Source organism: Alligator sinensis, unplaced genomic scaffold (assembly GCF_000455745.1).
Source record: "Alligator sinensis unplaced genomic scaffold, ASM45574v1 scaffold611_2, whole genome shotgun sequence".
Lineage (NCBI taxonomy): Eukaryota > Metazoa > Chordata > Crocodylia > Alligatoridae > Alligator > Alligator sinensis.
In genome coordinates this window covers 3,005,937-3,031,503 of record NW_005841869.1, presented here as the reverse complement: position 1 = coordinate 3,031,503, position 25,567 = coordinate 3,005,937, and the positions used below count along the sequence as shown (strand labels likewise).

The window sequence follows — 25,567 nt, the reverse complement described above, 5'->3', positions numbered from 1 at the left end:
GCATTGTATTTAGACAGGGATTTGGAAACAGCATCGGATGGTGAATGTGGTCAGGTAGAGAATGTTTTTAAATAAAGGGGGATTACTTTTTGCTTGTGCTTTTTTATAACCAGGAAACCTAGTGCAGCCAGTATAGAGAGACAGTGTTTAAGCCAAAAAGAACTGAAACAGTGGGAATGTATTTCCATCTTACAATTTTACCACAAAGAGATTCAATTTGACTGTCACAAAAAAAATAAAGAGAAATATTTTCCTGTGTGGAAGGTATTGCGAGAAGTGAATTTTCAGAAATTCAGCATTAAGTGGGAAGGAGATTTTTATTTTTATCTGGAGCATGCAATAAAATATCTGAGACCTGACATATGATTGTGGATGAATAGAGTAGTGTCCTCCCTCACAAGGGGTTTAAAAGATACTCAGTGCTTACTCAGGAGTGAAAACATCAAATTAAACTGTTTATGCTGACAAAGGACAAAATTGGATTTCAGCAAACGATGCAAGATTGTCTGATTGCTTGGCTTGTCTAGGAAAGCTTCTGGCCAAGACTTATAATGAAATGCATGCATAAAATTAAACCGCTTGAAGTCTGTAGTTCAGCTTTTGGAAGCAGTAAGATATGTACCAGTGGTCTCTAGTGGCTAAACCTGGTCCCTTGGTACCAGCATTGTTTCATATTCATAAATCAGCTCTTCATGCATTGGCAATGTCGGCCTGCGGAGCAAGCAGTACCACCAAGAGACTAGGCCGCTCAGCCAGAAACCAGAGTGAAAAATGATCCCAATCGATGGGGCTGTGGAGAGCACCGAATTTTTACCTAGAATGAGCAGCAAATTGAATAACAATGAGTGTGTGTGAATAAGTGCCCTGTCAGGAAGCCCTGACACTGATGGATTAGAAAGTTCTAAATGTTACTCTCTTAACGCTGTGTACATCCTCCAGTGTGGCAGGCTGAGGTAGCAAACAGGTCCTTGGATGCTGAAAACGGACGCTGCTTAGCAGGAAGAAGTTCTTGTCAATGAAAGTCCTGGTTAAAAATTCCAGGAAAGTGATCTTAAGAAGCCACTGCAATTAATTATGAACGGGAGGGGAAAAATCACTTCCAACATCTGGATTTTTATTTTTTTTTAGTTTAAATATTAAAGTTTTAAGAAGAAAGTTAACTACTGAGGCAGTTAAAATCACAATTTGTCCCTTACACAACTAAAGGATCAAATGCATTTCATTTTGTATCTCCTCTTCCTAACAGTGGGGAGGTCTTCTGGAACGCCAGAAGAGAGGTTTTAAATATCAGTCGTAATGATCTTGAATACATTCCTTTGGTACGTGTCCATATTACTTATCAGATGGAAAATTTTGGTGCAGAATTTAACCCTCCATTTTAGTTAAATATTTATTTATGTTTTAACATGTCTCTCTGTCTACAAGGCTGTCTATTTAAATGCTCGGTTAATTAGCAGTTCTTTAACAAGCCTCTTACTAAATGGGGCTTACTTGAAACTGAAAGAAGAGAGGATTTGGGTGCCTCCAGATAATTGGGAATGTTATACTGTGGTATTTTCTTGATGTTCATTGAGTTTCCATGGTTCTTGCACTGATCAGTCATAGAAATCAAAACTGGCCTTCTAACCGCAGTTGAACTTTTAATGTATTCATATCCGGAGATGTGTAACAGTTTTAAAATCCTATTCTTCCATACTGGCTTATTAATTAAGTATGGTAATGATGCAATGTTCAAATAGTTGTTTTAAAAAGAAATGTTTGTGTCACGGGTTTGTACCAAGGAAAGAGGAAGGCTGTGGCAGTACATATCACCGAGGTTCTAGATTATTCAGACATCATAATTAACGTTAATACAAATAGATAGCATTCATTATACTGAGTGTGATTAGTTAGAAATTAAACAAACAAATCACTAAATTACTAAGTATGACAGTGACTTACTAAACCTTTCAGTGGCTTTGAGATATTAATTATTGCAATTGAATGGCTATGTTTGTGATTGATTAGTGACGTTGAATCTTGACTTGCAGTACTTTATATTGGATGCTATCTATGAAGTGGGAGCACGCTCCTACATAGATTCCACGTCTCCAGCTTGCTGGGTGGTTGTGGTTCCAGCCCCAGAGCCCGAGACTGTGAATGCCCCGGTGCAGCGCCTGCTTTTGTGGGCCGTAAGGGGAACAGAATGACATGCATTGTTCTTGGTGTGCTCGTCATATTTGTGACTGCGTTAAAGCAATGGATGTCACGCTACATAGCTTCAGCCGGCTGTGGAGTCAGCAAGGAATATCTCCCCTTTTCCCACTGCTCCTCTCCCCGTATGCACGCACAGAGCACACTGTTGGCCAGATGTGTGTGGCGGGGGAGAGAGGGTTCCTCACTTGTTTGTGGGCCTTGCTCAGGAACAGTGAGGGGACTGGCACTCTAAGGTAGTACGTGTCTCTTGGATGGCTGAGTTTTGCATCCTGTCCTCTGTGGTCAGGGTCAAGTGAATGGACAAATTTGGGATCAGGGAGGATTTTATTCTGAACCAGGTGACTAGGGATGTTGAGTGGGGGCTAAGAAGGGTTGGCTTCTGTAGCATAGGTGCAAGTCATCTAGATGTATCTTTATCTAAACCATTCCATGCCATCACAGAGGCCTCAGCCCTGTCAGGCCTTCCAGCAAACATGGGCTAAACCAGTTACTTGTTTCACATTTATATGGCTGTATTATAAACTGAAGATCCTGCGCTTCTGTCCACCATGAATGCATCCTGTATTGTAAAATGCGATTAGTTTCTGCTGAAGGATTTCATCGGATGGGCTGAGAGGACCTGCTCCCTCTCCAGTGTTGTCTGGTATCTTGTTAGAGGAGCTCAGAATAAAAAAAAAAATGCTTGAACTTCTAAAATTGCAACACTCTTCTTTATGCATACATCCAAAGACAAAAAAAAATACAGCTTGCACATTTCAGAGAGTTCGGTGCATCTCAGAAAACCACTAAATCCTGCTAAACTGTACAAGCAACCTGTACAACATCTTTTCTTCACAATGTTGGCCTGTTCAGTAGGCCTCCTATTGGGACACCTTTCATTAAGTGCAAGTCAGAGTGAGCCTGTCTTCGTAAAACTTCTGCTTAGGAGAGACGAACAGAAGGGCTGGGCTCTGGATTTACATTACAATCCAATTCTAAGTTCATCGTACTATTTTATTAGGACCCTTATGGACTTTGGTTCTTGGATGTTTATAGGTTGAACACTGGAATAAATTTAACATTAAAAAACACAGGTCCGCAAACTTACCAGGTATTCCAACGTCTCTTTGAAGGCCTCATCTAAGGGGCTAGTTGTGTTCATCGTTTAAATTTGACTTTTAAATCCGATATCTTGACAGTTAGACCTAGAGAGGTTTATTTAATTTGTGCATTATTTTCTGACTTTTTATGCTCCTTAGACTTACTTTTCTAAGTTTTTACTTTGTTCTTGTCTGGTGGTTCTGAATCTTTGGGGCTGAAAACTTGCTCAGGATGTTATTCTTTGGTGTCTCTTTACTGCAGACAATTGGAAGAGTGGCGGAAGGTCACATCCACCCTTTGCTGCTGGGTGTGAGATTTGTTGTTTCTCTGGAAGAGCAGTACTGAGGTGTAGAGAATCTCCAAGTGCTAAGTAAAATTAGTGGATGCCTGGGCAATCTGTGTTCTTTTTTCTGAGAGGTCCCATTTGCATGCGGAGGTGCCACAGGACTCCGTAGAAAGTTATACAACAATAGGATGTGTTGCTAGAAGATTTAGAAAATAAAATAATCTTTTATAACATTTTCTACTATATAATAATAGTTAAGAAAAGGGTTTCTTTTTTTAAAAAAGCCTTCAAAATATTACCTTTGTTCTTGTAGCTTGGATATTTTGTCTCCTGTGCCGTTGCATTGCTAATCATGTCAAGGGCTCCTGCATCCTAGGATAAACACCCTTTAATATTGGTTTCTAGCTTTTCTTTAGGCTCCCCATCATGCCTACAGAGGGCAGTTTTTTGTGTGAATTAAGGAGGAACTTGTGGGATCTGAAGCAGTCTTTCAGGATTGTCTCTCTAATTCCATTTAGAGCAGCATCGCTCGGAGTTTCATTTACAAACAAATGTCCGTATCTGCTGCAGAACACAACTTACTTTGACCTTGATTGGAGGTTCAGTGCAATTTCTTTTGTTCGGGGTTTTGTCTTGATATAAATGTTTATGTAACTCAGGTCTGCTGCCAGTCCCCTCAAAATCCTTTTTATTTCCAGTTTCAGCTTTAAAAAAAATGGAGTCGTACACTGCTCCAAGGTCTAAATGAATAGTCATTGCTTGTAATACAAGTATACACTTAGAGCGTCCTACTGCTTTTAGATGTGATGTATTTGGTACTGTAAAGGTAATGATCCTCAACCACAGCAATATTCTGTAACAGGAATATCTGTCACATTCATTGGGATTACCATGTTCATTGATTTGTGTCTGTAAATCTGCTGTTTCTACCCTTTAAATTTGATCTATAATTGGACCTCCTTAAATGGTTCAGATAAGGTAGTCTGTATTTCCTCAACAGTGTCACTGTCAGCTTCTCCTTTTTCATTATACATTCAGCAGACTTGATAAAATCAGCAGGACACCTCATTTGAAACTGTTTAATCGCTGCCTTTTTCTTCCGCTAAACCATTGAGGTGGTCAAGCGATGTACACAAATCATTTTAAATAGAAAATATGGCTTTCTCTGTGACCCAGCTAAACAGATAGTGGTATGCAAAACAAGTTAAAAAGTAATAAATGCCAAAAAAATCTTCTAATTGGAGTAAAAAATTGTAGGCAACTTTATTCACTCTCCAAAAGTAGAGCGTCCTGAAATATTGTCAGGGCCCTGAATAGACAAGATGATGTCTTCCTAAAGAGTCACTCCTTTCTGAACAAAGCAAGTTTAAATTTTCAAATAGTGCTGAGCTGCTTTTTATGCCCATTTGGAGGAAGCGTATATTTATAATGCCTGCGGTTACCGCGCTTGGGGTGAAGACGGGTTTTGTTGCATTAATACCCTTTCAGTGCAGCCTTTGAGCGGATCAGAGATGGGAGGTTAAACTCTTGTTTCCATATCTGTCATTTTGTCTATTCAGTTGTTACTGTTCAAAGTACAAAGTAAAATAATGGTACAAAATAAATGCCGCATAATAAAGTGTTTTAAAGTGGATGTGGGAAATAGTCTGGTGGCAGCCGCAAGCTATCCTATTACTGTTGCTGGTACACTCATCCCCATGTGTCAAGGTGACTGTGCCAGGGCAGCTCATTAAAACAATCCATTCTTCCTAAGTGTCTTGGTATTTAGTGATATACCCTGCAACTTGGCAAAGCTTGAAAGTGGGCCGGGAGTAGTAGAGGAACAGGAAACACAAACTCTGGCATTCGTTTTGCTCACTTTCTATAACCTCGTTGCCATACTTCAGCATTTTCCCGTAGATTACTTACGTTAATAAAACTAGGAGTATACCAAGTCTATGTGGACTGGCAGGTAAATCGTGGGCTAAAATGAGTGCTGTCCCTTAAGAGAGCAGACATTTGAATAGTGTGGGGTGAAATAGGGTCAGTATTTTCATGATCTGAAGTGAGACTGGTGGTGGGTTCCTGTTTCTTATTTGTACTCTTCCTCTCTTAAAAATGTTATGTAGAAATTCAGCAGCCACTTAACTGCATCCAAATTAAAATCATGCCTTTAACTTTGTTGTCTTAGGTTCTGGATCATTAGCGGCCATGGCAGTATTTGAAGATAAATATAAGCCAGATATGGAGGTAAGGAATGTTTTGGTCTTTGAAAATGTGATGTTTTTTCTTTCCGTATTTCTGATGACATTAATGTACATTAAAGGAGATGTGATGGGAAATATGGAATGTCCTTAAGTTTTTTGTTTTTTGCTTTTTTTTAATCCTTAATATCCTCCATCTCTCAGCTCCCCTGTATTTAGTGTTGGCTCATTACAGAGCTGTCAAAATATTCAAAAGGACACAGTCCATGTAATGAGTATATTTCCTATGTCCATACTTTGTCTATCACAAAAAATGTGCGATTAATAGTAGCTGAAAAATCAGAGGGGAGAGAATTCTCTTTAATTTTTTTCTCCTGTTAATCAGTCATTTCTTCTGTTGTTTCTCTTGGTTTTTACAGTCAACTTATTAAAAATGTGAAACGCCACAAAAATCGGCAGAATGTAAAACTGATTTTAACTCATTGTTGGAAACTGATCATTTCAAATTGATTGTCCTCTCAAATAGTAGCTGTACTCCAGAAATCTTTGATTAGACCTCGAAGATATCGGAACATTTTCAGGTTTTGTGCTGACTGTCTGTCAAACTGAATAACATGTTTAGGGGTTTGTTATCATGCAGCAGAATCATCTGAGTAAATACTGAGAACAGTAGGGTCATAATCCAGTTTTGAATAAATTGTACGTCAGAATAAGCTGTTCCATTCTCATATCTGCGTATTATCCGTAACACATCCATTGCACTATTTTTTGTTTACGTATAGTCTTCCTTTACACCTAAAGTACGCTAGGAATTTCTTAAAATCAATTGCTGTTCAGTGCCCATTCAACAAAAAAAAGAGAATAAAATCACAGGTACCTGCAGTTACACTACTGATGAAAATAAAACTATAAAAGAATTAAGAGGCTTCCTGTGATTCTGCATGGTAACATGCCTCAGTAGTGTCAGGCTCTTCTTTAAACCACATTAATCTCTTCAGACTTTTCTTGAATGCTCCTTTGAGTTGCAATTGATTCATAATTCCATGTTAAAGAAAAAAATGAGAATTGAATACAAAATTGAGAGTTTTTGAAGTAAATTAAAAATGACTCGTAACACATTGAATTGCAGTCATTTTTCATAAATACCATTGGAACCTAAAATGTAGCTATAAAATTATTTAAAGATGTTTAGTATCCATGCAGATTGCACTGGTAGTGAAGGAAAAGGTTGATTAACTTCAGTGAAATTTGGAAAACTTTCCTGATCCGGTTAGCATCTCTGCTGCGGACCACGTTTTTAAGTCCTAGTGGACAAGGTATGTGGTTTTAGCAGCATGATTCTATGGTGCTACTGAATTCCTACCTCAAATTAATAATTTAAAATTATAATTTAAGTAAAATATCTTTATCCTGTTAGCTTGTCTTTGGACTAACTTCATGTGCGTTAACAACTGATTAAAAACTTGTAATGAATGATTTGTAAAAACAAAAAAATGGTTTAAAGGGTTTGCAATGGATGAGAGACTGCATAAGTAAATAAAAAGTGGAGTTGTATGTCTTCCCTTGTTACTATATATGAAGCAGTTACTGTTCTTTTAATTATGAGACTGCAAAAAGATTTTAATGCTGCTACTATGCTGCAGGGAGCACCCAAGAAAACAGGACATTGTGTCTAGGATGCATAAGCAAGGTTGCCAAAATTTGGAATATTCTTAATTGGAAACTCAGACTCCTTAACCTACAGCATTAAGAGTCAGTAGAAAAATCCATGAAATATGAAAGTTGAATCTCTGCTTCTGGAGCTTGTCACTGAAAGTGGTGCACAATGCTAGTGGGTTTTCCAGTCTTCCTCATACCTGCATTTGGTCTGTGCACTATTCATATGGGCAACTTAAAAACAATAGCTGTAGCATAGTGTGGTCTCAAAACTTAAGTATTATTTTTTTGCCATTTTAAGGGAAGAACTTCATTTTTCATTTTCTACTGGTTGGCAAATTTCTTTCTTTTTCTTGTTTTTTAACCCATTTTTTAGTATAATAGCTTAAAAAGCGCCGAAAGTTGGTAAATTTCCTTTTTTTTTTCTATCCAAAAAGGTCAACTTAATTAAATTGTCTTTATAGTCAACCTTAAATGGCAGGAGTTCGTTGTGCATCAAGCGTGTAGAAATGTGTTCTCCCGGGTTGGTGAAATGGACACTGAGGTCTGGACATGAGCGTACACTATAACCCTCTTTGTTTTCATCGGGTGTTCAACTGGTTAATGTGTGTAATATCCCGTCAGAGTAATTCATATAGCTAAGAGCCATGGGATAACTCAATTTTACTTTTTTAGCAGTGGTTCTTTTTTCTTTTCTTTTTCAAATCTACAGGAAACAGGTTAAAATGTCTAACTTTAACACTACATTTTAACCCCCCCCCCCCCCCCCCCCCCCAAAATAGGTTGTTCTACCTGGTGGAAAATTCAACAAAATCAAAAATAAAGAAGGAACACGCATTAATCGTAGTTCTGTTAGCTGAGACGTTGTTTGCTCAGTTCAAAATGCAGCACGTTTTTGCATTGCGTGATACAAACATAAAAACTGTCAATTGGTGTCACACTGGAATGATACGTTTAAAATTTCCGGAGATTAATTCATTAAAATGGGTAGAAGATTAATATTTTTCTGTTAAGATCAATGCTGCTTGCTTTTACACTAATTGTCAGAATATCTTGCTAGGGCTACTGAAGGGTAGTGGTGTGCTGTAAGACCATCACATCACAGAAAAATGATTCAAAGGCAAACTGTCCTGCACCCTCTGGTATCGACTTGCAAATTAGCATCTGGAATGTAATTAAACAAGCTTAATGAAAGTAGCAGCTGAATACTGCTGGAAAAGACAATCAGCTTTTTTCCCTCTGATATATATTCTGTACTATTGAAGCTGATCACCAAACACATCGTGTGAGCACAGTTAAAAAAAATTAGCATTTATTTGAAGAAAAGGAACTGTTTTTCATTCTGTTATGCTTTTGGCATGCACTGGCGTCCCATGAGAGCCATGCCACAGCAGATAGTGCACAATATTTATAAATCCATGACAGGCAATAATAGCAACTTGAAAAATTCTTTTGCTAGAATTTCAAGTTGAGAGCTGCCAAAAGCTGAGAGGATCAAATCTGCAGTGGCAGCTGCTGTGCCCTACAGTTAGAATTGTAGACTTTGAAGATGCTCAACTTGAAAAAAATGAAGACTGCAGGCTTAGCCAATTTTTGCAGGTTCCTAGAGCCCTGGCTCTCTGCCTTTTGAAGATGAGTTGCTGAAGCTTCTACCACTGCCTGAGGCATGCTAACACCAGCAGGATGTGTTTTTCTCATAGACTTAGTGTGTCTTCAGTTTTAAGTAGCACATGCTTTGTCAATGCCAACTGTGATGGTCCTTCCCCTGGTTGCAGTGCCGAGAGATGATCTCTACCCAACATCCTTCAGAGAAACTGCTAAGATAGATGGTGACGTACTCAAGTGCCACTTCTGCAGTCTGATTTATGGAGGCATGTTTCATTGTGAAGCAAATGCTGGCCTCTAGAGGAACCATTATAGATTGCTGAAGATGTGAACACTTTCAGCCCCGAAGGCCTGTAGATGCTTCAAAAATGTGATGCCAAGCACCTAACTACTGCAGAACAATATTAATTTGTCATGTGGGCAGCTATAGATCCACTTTAAATAACATAAGTGGAAGAGCAGCACGCCTAATACAGTGTTGCAGGCTTAGATCTTGCAGTGCAGCCAGTTTTTCCTTTCAGTCAAGTAACCACATGGTTTTAAACACAGCATTCATTTTTTTTCAGTTTTATTCATGGATGCTCGTGTTAAAAAAAAAACAACCCAAAAAACCAACATCAAGGAATAGCAACCATTGAAACCTGGGATAAATTCTGCCTACACTGTAAGGTGCTGGAACTTGTGACTTATCTATGCGCCGGTTGTTGAGTCCCTAGGGGGAACTGTAACACAGATCTTTAATAATATAAATGTTGGTGGTTGACCCTGTCACTCACAGAGGAGGAGAAGTTTTGTAAGTCTGAAGAAAATTACTTGATAAAGTGCAGCCAGCATGGACTTACATTTTTTTAGACACCTGACGAAAGCTTCGTGTTCAGCTGAGCAAAGATGCAGGCTGCTCCTTGCCTCTGTTTTTTCTCCCATATTTCATCAAACCAGCTGAGTTTAATAAGAAGAGAAGCCAAAAGGAAGACACTCCAGAAGGAAGAGCAGAAGCAATCATAGAAAACAGTGACCTCAGGGAAGCTGAACGGAGGGGTGTGCTATGTTCAGTTGCAGAGGGCAAAATAAGAGGAAGAGAAATGCAGAACTGAAATAATTACCTTTGAAATGGGGTGCTGGAAAAGTGGGAGGATGTGCAGCATTTGTGATCGTGTGCCACACAGGTTAATTGCATGTGGCAATAAATTCAGACAGGCGTTTGATGTACGTTAGCAGAGTTGGACGATGAGATGTCTCTCCTTCCTGGCCCAACTCTCCCAACAACATTCCCCTGCTCTGTGGGAGGGTAGCCTAGGGGCTAATCCACAGAACAGGGAGCCCAGAGCACGAGGCTGTGTCTGGCTCTGCCGTCCATCGTGGGGGCACCTGTGACAAATCACTTATCACCTCTGCACAGGTGAGGAAACTGAGGCACAGAGTTGATCGCCTTCGTCCAAGAGAGGTGCGGGGCTTAATGTATGTAGGCCTCTGGTTTCCTAGGAGAAACCTTGCAGTAAATTGGCCTTTCTATAGCATCTATTTAAATAAAAATACTTAGGTCATAGTTCAGTATTACAGAAACACCAGCATTGTTTTTCTGTTGTTAAACAGCCCAAGCAGAAATAATTCAAAAAAAAATATTTGGAGGGACAGTAGGAAACATGGGTATCGCGCTGCGCGGTTGAGTATTATTTTTGTTTATTAACTACTGACAATAATACTGAGTTATTTTTGTCAACTGTCAAAACTATATAATCTTCAACAATAGTTGTCTCATCAGTCTTATTTAGACTGCATCTGTGTGACTCAGAGCTCAAGAGCAGTGACAAGCTGCATATGAATTCTGTATTCATTAGTGATGTTGATCAAAATGCCTGTGTCCCTGCCATAGGGCTCAGGTGTGGAAGTCTGCAGGCTAATCCCACCAGCTGACATTCAGAGGTTTAATGACTCCATAGGAAGGTGACCACTTGCTGGGAGGTTTGTTGGCTGAACTCAGACAGCAGACAATAGAGATCAAGCAAGACTATCAGAGTTAAGCTGAAGAGCCTGCCTGAGATACTTGAACCCCTGTTGGCCTCAAACACAGAGCTTAAATAAATGGAAAAAAAAATTAAAATCTGCCCCCCTGTACAAAAATAAGCGCTTACTATTTATATGCTCTGTAGATGTTTATTCGATTACCCAGTGACAACAGACCAGCATAGCTGCACTGCCTTTTATTGATAGCGCTCACGTTGACGCAGGTTTGATGCTTCCCTGTGTCTGTAGTCCTTCATCCACTGAAGCCAGGTATCTCTCCGTGGAGGGATGCCAGGTATTGGTGCATAGAGACTTACGTTAGGATGGAGCTGTATTGTGCCTATTGCTTCCTATTCTAGATTCAGATTATTTTGGGCAGGTGCTGTTTTTACTCATGTCCTGACAGACATTGATTCCCATTGTGGAATGAATGCAAAACTGGAAATACGAAGTTAATTTTTAAACACACCTTTCTGCCTTGCAGACTGGACATGCTCTTAAATGGCTGAGGTTTACCAGAGAGGAGTTCTTAAAATATGCTCCTTGCATATATCAAAGCATCATTTGTAGACGCAAGTCAGATATGAAAGTGCCTAGGGGTGATCTCTTTTGGGAGTGCTGAGCGATACCCCCCAACTCTTCCTTCCAGGATCCTCCATGCTGTCCCCAGGGAGAGCAGTCTTGCCAAAGTTGAGGTCCTGCCATTCAGTTCTTAGTATAAACTGGACTCTTCTGCATGGCCAAGAACAACAATTTCCTTCTTTGCAGAGGTAGCGCTTAAACTTTGTACACGGTACCGTAGACACGCTATTCGCAACAATGCTGAGTGCTTGAGATCATTTTACTACACGTAGGATAGATGTTGGACAGGTAATTATTTTTGATGCATTTCTCAGGAGCAGGTGTTCCAGTCTAAATGGTTTCAGTTTTGTGTATTTCTTGTAACTGTGAAACACTGGAAAATATTTCCCGTGGTGTAAAGCTGCAGTGCTGCCCCTGCAGTGAGGATTCGGGAGGCAGAGCGTAATTTCTTTGTGAGCAAATGACACTGAATCCGAATGAGGTCAGCCCAGAACTCAAGCAAGGCTGCCTTCAAGTGAATAGGGCTCGTAAAGTATTTTAGTGTACTCTCCAAGACAGCCTGGGCTCCCCCCCCCTCCCCGTTTACAATACAGGTTGAACTTTTGCACCCTCTCATTCTTTCCTCAGCACTTTTGATGACAGTGATCCAAGTACGGGCTGCCTTACCTGTCATTCTTACGGCGTAAAAGTACCTTCAAATGCTTCTTGCTTGGTTTGCATTTCTTGTCCCTTCCCCTGTAGCCAGGATGCAAAATATCAGCACGAGGCAGCGTAGTTGTAATATGAAGAAGATTGAGAATTTCAGGTTACAAAGCTAAAGCTTGCGGCATGGTAAAATTTACAGTCCCTTTAGTCGCTGAATTAAGTCCCTCTCGTTCTGACAGTCTGTTTCCTAAAAAGTCTGAACAGTGTCACAACATCACAAGTGATGGTTTATAAATGTTTCCATGCTAATTCGTGGTGGGGACAAATCTAAAAATAGTCCAAAGAAAATAAAAAACCCTGAAGATTCAAGAGAGGGCTTGTAATTTAAGATGCCGTACCACTGGAACAATGGATTGCACTAGTCTTCGTGTAAGGAATGAAATATAGGATTCGAAGCTACCATTCGGTAACATTGGTCCCTATAAGTTTTTTGTCTTGGCAGGTAATTCAGCATAAATTGTTAATGTAAATCCAGGTTAGTGGGGAAGACATTATTTTACTAAAAAAGATAAACTGCTGATTAATTCAGTATAGAACTCAATTACAAATTGAAAGTGTCTCTGCGGGACTCCAGTACCCTAAAGACAGCAGATGTTGAATTGATACTCCAGCATATTTCACACTGGTATGAAATATTAACATGGTTTATTATACTTGTGTGGTGTACAATATCAGAAAGGGGGGAGGTGGTGATGAGTCTGGGCTTGCAAGCGTCTGTACCAACGAAACATGAAAATACTTTAATCACAGAGAAGAGTAATTAGGGACTTTGTGAGAGGCGCAGTTTATTTGAAGGAAATATCTCAGTAGAAAACGGTAAGCTCAAAATAATAAAAATATTGACATTGTGTTTTCATACCATATATAGAAGCAACCACAAAAATGTGCGTCACAGCACCGAATTACTGAATTTTTTTAAACAAACAAAAGCAAAGATGTTCGATGTTAAAACTTAACATCCTGTGTCTATACACTCGGTAGCCCTAATTCCCAGTCAGCTTCCAGTTCGGACACCTGCCTGCGCCATTGCTAAAGGACACGGCCGTCCCCGTTCCTCCTGAAGTACGTTTCCTGCTGGTGGGATCCCGTGTTCAGCCCGACAGTGGGTGAATTTCCACAGTAGTTTAAATGACTTTATTTTTACGTTGCACAGCAGCATGAGTGCTTGAAAGCACATTGTAGAATCTGGACTTGAAACACTTTTGATTTGGCATGGCTCAAGTGGAAAGGAGCATCCATTTTAAGTGTGGTCGGATAGGAGTAAGTAAGGGTCGGTGTGCGAAGTGGTGTTTTGGGCACGCACGGTGTATTTTGTTCTGATTGCTTTACGGTGGTGCGGCGAACTCTGTGACTTGCCTCACTTACTTGAGCAGATGAGCGGTGTTAGCTAGGAGGACTACACCGAAATGCAGGAACGCGCGTTTGTAACGTAGGCTTCCTTGTTTTCTTTAAAAAGTAGTCTTAAAACTTGCTCAGAAGCTCGGCCCTAGGGATGTACGCAAGTGATCTTGTAACATGGCTTCTTCCACGTACACAGCACGGCCCAAAGGATTCCCTGGGGACGTATTGTGCAGAGATGCATTTTGTAAAATGTCTAGGCAGCGCAAGGGGCTCACGGCGCTAGGAGATATCATTTAAATGGAGTGGCACAGTGGTGCGCATGTATAAGAGATGTATGCTAATATGGAGGGCTCCTAGCGCCGGTGGTAATGCGTGTGAATTTGGATGCCTTCGGTGTTTTCCCTAATTAAGGCTTTAAGCAGGATTGGAAAATAAAGCCGTAGTCGCATTAGCGCGGTCCGAGCAGCTCGTACTAACAGCAACAAACTGGGATTATTGTGTTCTCTTTACTTGCCGTTACTTTTCCCGTCAGCCAGAGCATTCCTAGTTTCCTCGGTATTTATTTTTAAAGGTCCGTCTGTAACAGTGTCGACAGAGTCCGAAGGTTTCTTGGGGTTTGCCACGCGACGCACGAATTCCAGTATTCTGTCCATGTGGAACGGGGGACTCCATTTTTATCCCTGCGCAGGCGGATGTGCTGGAAACCCTGCGGCACCGAAGCACTGTTCTGCGCACAAGCAAAATACATTGCATTTTCACAGGCCATCGCTCTGGCAAACGAACCTGGGCAGCGAAAGCTTGTTGGCGCTCTCCGCTGATTGCCTTTGTTTCCACAATTGCTGTCCTTGTTTCTACTTTGTGTAACTGTTTCACCTGATCTCCTTAAGCTTTGAGCGTTTCCCACTGAACATGCAGGATAAGATTTTAATAATGCATTGCAATTAAATATACAATCACTCTCTTCAAAGATGCACCGAGCCTCTGCTCTGTCCTGTCAACGCTCCCATCCCTCTCTTATAGTACACGTCTAAAGGTAGTGACAAATGCAGCGACCTCCTGTGTCCCTCTTCTCCTTTATTTACTGTTGATATTGGTGAGATCCATAAAGTCTCGGGGTGTTTCAGCACCTCGCTTGAGCGTGACAGAGGCAGAGAAGAGTAATCACAAAGTTAACAACCTGTTTGCTTTCTCCTCTTGCACACGTCTCCCTCCTGCTGCTGCTTAAGCTGCCTGGGTCTGGTCTGGCAGAGCCCGGACCACGCCAAATGTACAGGAGTCTTAATAGTCTCCTCTTCTGATCACTCATCCTCCTGCTCTGATTTTTTGGCATATATATACAGGCTTGAGAGATTTTTTTAGCTGTTTAAAAAAGCCCCAGGTCCTGTCCATCCCCCCCATATATCCCAAACATACTTATCCATCCATAGCCCCATCTTGCATTGTTCACAGACTATAAGATTTTTTTCTACTCTCTGCCCCTAACTGCTCCTTCATGACCCTTTATAGTACATACAGAAGATGACGGGGGAAGAAAAGGCAACAAAACACAGTGTGAAGACAATGTCAATAACCCCCCCATCGGCACCAGATGCAGTTCAATTAAACTTAACAAATCCCAGGAGAGCCCTCACAAACTCGGTTCACCTGGACAAAGTGAGATGAAAACAAAGTAAAATCTCTTTGTTAGGACATGGGCTATATTCAGTTAATGCCTAGCTGCGTGCTTTATAGCTCAAAAATACCTTTATTGCTCATCTACCTAGGACATGCACTACCTAAACCCCATACTACATGAAGTATTGTGAGAGAGAGATTTTTACTGGCATTTAAATCCTTTGGGATACTAAAATTAAATACACCAGCTCTTCCTCTCATCACCTGTCCCTCAGTTCAAGTGAAAATGTAGCCAAACCAGATTCATTTTAGACTAAATGGTGGCTTTCAACCTTCCCTTGAAAGAAAAGAAATCCAAATACTTTGCTTTAGAGCTGTCTTCATAGCTCCATTGTCTCCTTGGGCTTTCCCAGAAGATTTTAGCATTGCTTCCAGTTATGTATCGATCTCCAACACAATTTCTCCCAGCAGACAGGCACATCCACATTTTCACATGCTGTAGTCTGCTGATTACTCTTCCAAAGTCTAATTATCCTTCTGTAGGCACTTATGTCCTTCAAGAGGTATCGTTTTCCTAACCCCCAGCTCCCAACACTTCTTATAGATTTTTACTACACGTCTGTCCTCGAGTTCTCGCTACTCTTCCTCGCACCTCTGTTTCTGCCTCACAGTAGTGCGTGGGCTTTGCTTTTCTCAGTACAGTTAGGACTTTGAACAAATTTCATCAGAGCGTGGAAGAGCACGCTACGACGACTGTCTGATTTATTTATTTTTTTTGCAAAATGTCTTGCACCCTGTGGCAGCTTTACTGCCTGCGGATGCTTCAAAAAAAAAACCCAAACCCCCCCCCCACTAAACACGCTGGAGAATTTAACTTGTGTAGATAACGTCGACCCACGATATTGCTGGCCGGGCAACAGACATTCCCAGACATTTCTTCTACATTGCTGAGAATCTAATTTTTAAAAGAAATCTCTGTTCAATCTTTAAATCTGTGCGAAAGACATCTCGTGTACAACTTCCTTGCCAAGCATCCAGACCATCACAGAAATAGTATTGTCCAAGCAGCTGCAGCTACCGTGTTTCGTCGCGGCGTTAGTAGGCATACGCGATGGGATTCTACTTAAAAGCTTTTAGCAAAGGTGGGATTATTTTGATGTAGAAATCACTGCATCCGCTGTAGCAGAGTCCTTTAAATTTTCACTTAGTTGGAATTTCAAATTTTAAAAAATCACTTAAGCGAGGAGAGAAATTTGATTCTGCCCGTAGACAAGAATCATGTGGAAAAGTTCCTTCGCAGTGCTATTTGGGACTTTCCCTATAGCAGATGCAGAGAGGTAATCTATCAGTTTGTGAGTGTCTACAAAATGCAACTCTCCAGATAACAGGTTTAAAGTAAAGATTTAATACAGTCTCCATCTACTATGATGTTGCAGTGACAGTTTAAAACTCATTCTCTAAATCTCAGCAGACTTTATAGCTAGCAGTGGGCCAATATAAAGTTTAATGGCATTACAAGACATAAATCATCTTTTAAAGATGCTACCAGTAGCTCCAATATTAAATGCAGACAATCGTCTACGTTATAAATAATTTATCAAACACCATTTCAGATTAGCCTTCCATGCTGAGTTATTTATTTTAGCCTTTACTGTACTATTCCTAAGGCACGGTTTGAAAGATCCATTACTGGTCAGTTTAATGAACTTGGGGGTCTGTTTTCCCCCCCTCAAGCACTACGGTACAGCTGTGGTGACCATTACATGGCTGATCTGGACCTCTTTGTGCCTTTTACAAGTGCTGCCCATTTGTCATGTAGTGGTAAATGGAGTTGCACATTGGAGTCCTGGGACACATTGTGTGATGTAGTGATGGAGACAAACAGATAGCTCTATAAAGTGCTGCTTGTCACCGCTGACTTGTATTACAGTACATCACTCTTACTGTAATCTCATTTAAGAAGCAGTGTGGACCCGAGAGAATGATATTCCCAGTTAGCTTGGTCTTTGCAACCATAAAGTAGGAAGCGCTCCTTTTATATACTCTGAACTTTTAGGGTTTTTTAGATTAATTATTACAGTGACTCATTCATGCCACTGTAGTTAAGACTGTGTCAGCATTTTCATTATAACCCCCTATTTTCTGCCCATAAAAATCTCCGCTCCTTGCTAGAACTTTGCATGCAGGGTCTCTGCTGCGGAGAGAGGTTTTTCACAAGGCCGTTCTGGTCATCTTTCTAAATCACAAAAATGGGAGGAAAACAATATTTCATTCGCATTTGGATTCTGATTTAATTAAAATGACTTCATTTTAATGAAACGGGTCCAACTATTGCAGGTTATGGTCCTCTGGCGTTTAGTATTCTGAGACTATCTTAATTATAACAGACATCTACCAGACAGAGATCGCTCGGCTCCGCTGGGTTTTTAAAAAGTATTTTGCTAACAATAGTGTAATGCGTAGGCTGCATTTTAAAAAGAAAAAAGTGCCAAAATGCTTATTTACTTAACACGCCGAGAGGACCGAAGAAAGGTTTTACATTAAAAAACCCAAAAGAACAACCCGCAGCTCTGCTCAGATTAGCAAAGGCCAAGACCGTTAGGAAAACTGCAGCAGGTCGGTACCACAGGCTAAGGACAGTGCGGCTGTGTTTCTTGACCCATTTATAATGTTTGCCTTTTGATTTTAAAATTTCATGTTGGCTTATCTTGGAGTTTAAAACGTGTGTGCATGCGTGTGGTCTTGCCCAGAGAGAACTGAAACGTCCCTGTCGTGCCAGGAATCCGGGCAACAAACTTATTCTTGCGCCAAGCCAATAAACTCGCTTGCCCTGGAAAACGCAGCAGAAAGGCGCAGAAACGAGCGGCTTGTTTGTTCCGAGGGGACGTGCGAGGTGCACCGAACACGCTTCGAGATCGCATCGGGGGAAGCAGGAGCGAAGGCAGAACCCGCGTGAGCACAGCTCTCTTGGTCAGTGCCATAATAAAGCTGTGAGAATAGGAACACTGCTAATAACAAGCTCTTCTTCGGAGGGCCGCTGGAGGACGCGAGGTATGCGCCGGGAGCAGACGTGACTGTAGCCGAGCTGCTTTGGGGATCCTCTGGAGCTGCACTTGAGCGCTGGGGCTCGTGCAGCTGCTGCCTGAAGCTGACGGCAGTCCAGGAGCGCAGCACATCCCCTGGAACGGTTATCTTCACGTGGCAGAGTAGGAGAGAGGTTTGAGGGCTTCACGTGACGTGAACAGAGCTGCATTTTCCAAAGCCAGCTTTGAAAGCTAGCTTGCCCTTGCACTCGGGATTTCCCGTGGCAGCGAGTCGGCTATTCAGATTAATACATCCGAATAAAAGGGGGAACTGGAACTTCCAAGCGTCCTCGCCCCGTTAGGCCTCGGTGGGACAGGAGGTTAGCTCGAGACCCTCGCGCTGGCACACCGCGTGGCTTGTGGTGCTTATTGCAGATGAGAATAAATCTTTCTGTTCTCTGTTTCTTGCCTTAATTCATACGTAGCGCGTGGTCCTAGCAGAAGACTTGTCCTTAATGCCGAAACGAACACGCAGCGTGCTAACCGGTAGTACATGAACACTGACAAGGGATTGCTTTGATTTTTCCATCGTCTAAAACCTTTAAGAAAACAAACCGTGCAAGATGGAAATGGTGTGACTTGCTCGTTCCGTCGCAAGTCGGTACACAGCGTGCTCGTCGTACCTTGCACGCGATCTTTTTGTCCTCGTCTCTGCTCCTCTGCCCAGCTCGTTCTGCCAGGCAGTGATGAATTCACTTCAGAGCTGGTGGTGGGCAAGAGACCGCTCTGTTGCCAACCGAATATCAGTTGCTAGATGAATTTTTGCAAACTGCTCTTTTTTCCGGGGAGTTGCTTCTGAAGGTAAGGGGAGCGAATGATCCCTTGAGCTTGGCCAGCGAGCAGAGATTAACAAGCCAGCCATCGGATACTTTCAAACAAAAAGCAGGGCCCCCAAATTCTTGTCACCGCAGCATCTGGAGTGGCTTAATCCCTCCTGTCACAGTTTAAAGAGATTAAAGAGAACCAGTCCTAGCACGGTGAGATTTTTTTTTCCAGGCTAGGAAATCAATTAAAAAACACATTTCTTGTAAATCTCATGGCAGCCAAAGTAGCTGAAGAGTTTTTAACCCTGACTTCTCAGTACCGTTTGTTTGCTAACATAATGCTGTCGGTCTTTGAATAGGCTTTTCGCATGGTTCGTGGCTTGCTTTCTGACCTCCGGGAAACGATGGCAAATGGATAGGCAAAGCACGTGGACTCGGGGCGCAGCAGGTTGTCGCTGTCCTCCCGGCGGTCTGTGCCTGTAAAGTATTCGTATCCCACCCCGTTTCTGCAGTGTGTGTTGCTGCTTTAAAGCAGTGGCTCTGACCCAGGGATCTGGAGAAGGGTTGGGTGGCTCTTCCCTGTCTTCCAGCCCTGCTTACTCGCATCTTTTGAAGTTTAGGAATAAATGTCTTGTTCTCTGTGAAAGCAATTGCTGGTTGCTTCGGGGAAGCTGACCTGAGCGGGAGGGAAGGCAGGGGCCCTGCGGTCGCTAGCGGCAGAAGGTGATTCACGAGAGGCTCCCGACGTGCGGTCCACACTGAACCCCTTTTCCAGGGCTGTGTGCTGGTGGACCGCTCCCCAGCTTTGAGCCACGTCTTCAGCTCCAACGTGTAATTGAGGAGTTGTTGTTTCCACAAGTTTGAGATAGTTTGAAAAGTGAATTGCAATGCTCCGGGTCTGGTCAGTGGTTCTCAGTCGGGTGTTAGGTTTTATTTCCGATACGGCGCTCTCTGGCTGGGTCTGTAGAGGGAGCTAATGTAGCTGTAATAGCCTTCCCTTTTTTCTGCTGCAGGCTACGGAGAAGCTACTATAATGAGGATGTGATGCACCTGGCTTCAAAAATATGATTTCTGTAGAGCAAGTTATGCCCTGAACAAAGTAATTTTGTGAAGGGTTTTGTTGTAGGTGTGTATAGACTTAGAGGTCTATTGTCATATACTCTTTAGTGGGGGGGGTTGACAGGTTTTCTTATAGAAGACGCTTATTTGAAGATCCCTGTGCAGCCACTGGTCCAATTCTCAGAACTTACTGCGGTCTCTGCCCGGTCTCCGGCATACCTACCGTGCAGCGGTGAGCAATTCAGATTTCTGAGAAACGGGGCAAGTCAGACGCTTGCACTGTGCACATCTAAGGAAATGCGCATCCTTGCTGTAGAGAACAAACTATTTGTATTAGCAGCGCTAACTAACCAAAGAGCTGTGCCCGTGTGACAGATAGCAGCCTTTGAACTTATGCAGGACTCGGCACTGCACGGCTTCAGCCACGTTAAGACTTGTCGTCTTGGGTGTACTAGGAAACGGCAGGGCTAATTCGGAGTCTAGACTTCCTTCTTCACGTGGCGTGCTACGTCTGTACCTTATTTTTAAGTGGGCTCTGGACATTACTGCCACTCCTGGGAGCCTGTTTAACTAACGTACGTGCTGTACTTCGGGTGCCGTGTCTACTGCGTGTACGGCCTGTGGAATCCGCGACTTGCGGACTATCCGCAGTTCCAAATATTTGATTTTACAGTTCTGAATTAGTAAATATATATGCTCTTCTCTGATGGTTTCTCTAAGGCTTGCCATGCTCCCAATTCTTGCTCTGTTGCCAAATTGAGTATGCAACAAGACTCAAAAATCCAAAAAGCAGCCAGCCCAGAATGCAGCGTTCTGACTAATGTCTGCTCTTCTGCTTGCACTGGCTGTTCGCTAGGCCCCCTCGTAGCTCCCTGCTTCTGTACTAGATTGGAATAAGAAAATACTAGCCAGCTAACTACCGTTCAGTCCGGATCCAGACTCTGCTGTAAGACGGCTGCCGTTCAGATGAGCAGAATACATTTTGCAACCCAAGTTGGCTATGTTACGAAATCATACAAATCATTTTAGTGCCATAGAGGATGTTTAAATAGTCTCTACCCAGGGAAGGCTTGTAACTAAAGTAGTATGGATCTTTGAATTAATTTGTATGCAAGTGTTACACAGAGGACACTACAGGGAAACCTGGATTGCAGACTACCGTGCACACATGTATTTAAGGCTTGGAAGAAGACGGCCTTAATGAACACCAGGCTTTTTCCTCCCCTTACAGCTTCAGGTCTTGCCTTTAAGGATTTTCCCCTGCCATCTTCGTCCGAACGGGTCCAATACCGAACCCGTAGGAGCAGACTCATGAAGAGATAACCATGACTCAGTAAACTGATTTTCAGGCTCCACAGTACTTTGCTGGTAGGCAGGAGGCAGAGACAGAGATCCTCTGCAAGATGGCTTAAAGATTTGCACAGCAATGCATGCCTCCACGTGATGGTGCCAGCGATCCAGCTGAATCCACCCCAGGGCAACCGCCTCTAGGCCGTACCCCCCCCTCTCGTGATGATTCATTCTGTTCTTCTGCGCACGTCTCTGTTAGTTTTCCCTTTTATTTAACTAACGAAATGACAGCGACGGCAACTTTGCCATCTAGTGCACTTTGCAGCACAACTTGCACATTTACCGGAAGGACTAAACAATGGTCTCTTTTTTTGTCTTTCCAGGAAGAGGAAGCCAAGCAGCTTGTGCGAGATGCCATTGCAGCTGGCATATACAATGATCTGGGCTCTGGCAGCAACATTGATCTCTGTGTTATAAGCAAGAACAAGTTGGATTTTCTCCGTCCTTATGATGTAGCCAACAAAAAGGGGGAAAGGTTAGTACTGCTGAGGCCTTGTCTTGTCCCTGCTCTCCTAGACTTGCACACCATTCATATGATGCTTTCAGGCATTTTACTGCTGCATTCCTAATTTGCAACACATTGACGATAGCTCAGATTTCTAGATGATGATTGAGTTCTGCCTGCATCGCTGAGCAGTCTGTGTCCTGCCTCACGCTAAGTACCTGCCGCCCGTGGATGTGTCGGTTGCCCGAATTGCGGTGACACCGAGCACGAGTCTGGAAGTCACCATCAACAGGCTTCACACTTTAGTCGACCGGGACAGGGGGAGGGGACGGGCTGCTGCAGAAATTTGAAAGCAAAACCAACCACACAGGCGAAGCGAGTTGAAGGGTGATGCAAGAACTCTCGAGAAGGAATTTTATTTTGCAAGCTGTAGATGCTAGCACTTGAGCTGTGGGAACCCTGGACCTTTTGGCTAATCGGAGACTGGACTGGGGTTCCAGGCGCTCGTTTCCTGAGCCCCCAGGCTTGCAAACGCAAGTGCAGCATGGTCCTCCTTCCACCCGGGGCTGGGAATCTGTCGAGTCCGAGTGGGGTCAGACTCTCGGTGCACATTACTGCGAGTTTCACAGGTCAGCCTAAGTCTAGCCTAGGGAGTCAGAAACGTAGTGCGGTGCAGCACAGCTCGTCATTAGCCATTGCACAACACCTCGTTGTGGGCACAGAAAAATGACAGCGTAGCTCTGATTTGCTGGTACTGTGCTGTGATTCAGTCTGTCGCTGGCCATGCTCTTGCACAGTGCGGTCTGACCAGGGTGTGGGGGAACATGCTGTGCACGAGATGATGTGCACGTGCTCAGCAGTCTTGCTCACTAGTTTTCCCTATAGCAGAGAAACTCCCAGAAGCGATCAGAAATGGTTGCAGGGAGCGTCCGTGCGGTTCACGGTTACATTTGGTCCAACCAGAACATCTTGCATTTGCCAAATGTAATTCACATTTAGCATTTAAATAATAAATACCTTCCCGGCCATAAATGTTGCGGGGTGTCAGTAATTCATTCTTTTCCCATGGAACATCCCTCTCTTGACCTTTTCATCATGTAGAAACTTGTGCTATTTATGTTCTCCAGCTCTTTAATTTGGCAGGCCACAGCGAGAGACAGATTCCTGCACAGCCCCTTCTCACTACACAGTTCTTGCTGTTCAGTTCTGCAGACAACAAGGAAAGGTTGCCGGCAGAACTTGCAGATGTTACAAAAGATGTCATTTTTACTGCAGCACTTCCTTCCTTTAAAAGGCAAAGCACATTCATCCCAAATGCAGAAACCTCCAAGAAGAAAAGGAGCGAAGCAGGGTGGTGGTGGTTGTGCTTACTAGCAGTGCGGCTGCATAGTGCCATCAGGAAATACTGGGAATGTTCAAGTCACAGAAGTGTTGAAATTCCAACATGAGCAAGTCGGTGTGTCGGCTTCGCTGGGCAAGGGAAAACCTGAAAGGTCAAACTGCTAAGCATGTGGAGAAGTCTCCAGCAAGCGGTTGCCTAATCAGTGAATCAGCCCTGGCAGGCAGCTACAGGATTTTGCAATCCGTACTTCTGCATGGCGCAAGGCTACAACGCTGCCATGAACTAGCGTGGCTTTGCCTTAAAGAGGTGCTCCCAAGTCTGTCAGACTCTGCCCACTACAAACCTGCACGGGCTCGAGTGAGACGCGTTTCCATGAAGTCTCTCTAAGCTGGAGCCTGTTGGTGTAAATTCAGTCTGGGGGACACGTCTGTAACTGAATAGCGGGGAAAACGATTGTTTCATGTGCGTGTGATGTGGGGCCATGTCCGCACGCGGATCCTACATGCAGAGAGTCACCAGATTCACCGTTTCAGGTTTGCTTAGTTTTTTAGAAATCCAAAGCTACAGCATGTAAAGGAAATAAGGTGTCATAAATGGCTTTGCTTCTGGACTCTGAAGGAGATGGTGATCTGAGCACAGGCCACACACTGAACTAGCAGAAATTGCAGCTCTTCTGAAAAGCAGCACAGCACTAGATTTATTGTTAAAGATCGCTTTCTGGCTGGTCTGGTGGTTTCTCTCCATTTAAATATCAAAGTGTTTTCCTGGACCTTCAGCATTCATCTCTAGGTCGATTGCCACAATTGCTGAAGAGGGATGTTCTCTTTAGTCTAGTAAGGCTGACTCGTGACAGGGAAGTTTAGGGTGTAACCAGAGGAAGTTCCCCTCTATTGGACATTCTTTCAAATTAACGTCTGACTTTTCTTCAACAGGTTTGGTAGATACAAGTGCGAAAAAGGGACTACAGCTGTTCTCTCAGAAAATGTCGCTCTCTTGGAAATTGAAGTGGTGGATGAAACCGTGCAAACAATGGACACTTCCTGAGCGCTCGTATGTGGTATTTCTGTAACACGGTTCTAGTATTAGGTATGCTTTGGTTTGTATTAGAAACCTTTCTGCATGACAAGGAAACACAAATCGATATCAAATAAATGAGTGCTGACCAGTTCACTCACTCCGTTTTCCATGCTGTTGATGTTTGCTGCTTTTCTGTTTCTTACCTGATGAACGAGTAAGGCTCACACAGAACTGGAGCATCTCCTGTGTACATTGAATTGCGATGGCCCGCGGCACCCTGTGTAGCACCACGTACAGCTAGCTGGGCTCTCCCCTCGTGGTAATAGCAACAATTTGTCTTGCTCTGAACTTCTGCATTGAGAAGACCTGGGGAAATACTGCGTGTGGCTGATTCCTTCTCTGTTTAAGGTGCCGTTGCATATCTATTAGTTCTGTTATTCGGCTGAGATGCTTCCTCTAGGCTTGGGTGGTACTTTGCGTAGGGCTAACACGGGGGCTTTTTCACTACCTATTACAGGCCTTTGTTTTCCAGGAAGGCATTAAAATGTGTGAAATTGTAGAGGCTTGGCCTTGTGGAGAGAGGGCGTAACAGGTGCCTTATCGAGCGTGTTGTGACAAGCTGGTCTAAAATTGATCAGGCTGCTTCAGGTGTTGATCTGCACTGCTCAGAGGTGATAAGCAGGCAAGCTACTCACTGCAGCCTGGACAGGCTCTCGGTACAACGTGGGTGGGAGGTCCAGACTCCCAGGCCTGGGTAAACTGACTTGTTTCTGGTGTTTAATGTGAAAATGCACAGGGAGCCGTTGCGGTGACAGCGGGTGAACGGCCGCCCGGAGTTTTCATAAGCCAACCAGCCTCGCTACTAAGCCAAGGGCTTGGCCATGCTCTGCCAGGAGGTGCTGAAGGGCTAAACTGAGCTGAACCCAGGCGCCTGACTTCCACACTTCCCAACCCGGGAAACTAGCTGCTGCTGGTCTCTGGGAGCTCTCCTGTTGGGCTCTCCTTCCAGAGGGGTAAATTTACACCGCGTGACATTGCCTTCAAAAATGCCTCCCCTGTGTCCTGCTCAGCTGACCTAGCTTTGTTAACTAGCCCATTTCAGGGTAAGTTGAACCTGATGTGTAAAGCATGGCATCTAATAGCTAAGGTCACCAGTTGGAAACCAGTTTTGTGCGTGCAAGAAAATGTTACTTTTCTTGCACTAGAAAATGCAACACTCCCGTAACAAGCGTGTTGTTTAGCGCTGGCCTCCTTG

General features: G+C 43.1%; 1 protein-coding gene across 1 annotated transcript in view; it reads left to right on the top strand.

Moving 5' to 3' along the window:
• The window catches only part of PSMB7 (proteasome subunit beta 7), a 34,639-nt gene extending 10,162 nt beyond the window's left edge, over window positions 1-24,477 (top strand). The window contains exons 4-6 of the mRNA XM_014526809.2: window positions 5,733-5,791; window positions 21,832-21,983; window positions 24,228-24,477. Of these exons, the coding sequence (XP_014382295.1) occupies window positions 5,733-5,791; window positions 21,832-21,983; window positions 24,228-24,339 (323 nt within the window). The 3' untranslated portion in view covers window positions 24,340-24,477. The remainder of the gene's footprint in view (window positions 1-5,732; window positions 5,792-21,831; window positions 21,984-24,227) is intronic.
• The last annotated feature ends 1,090 nt before the right edge of the window (window positions 24,478-25,567 follow it).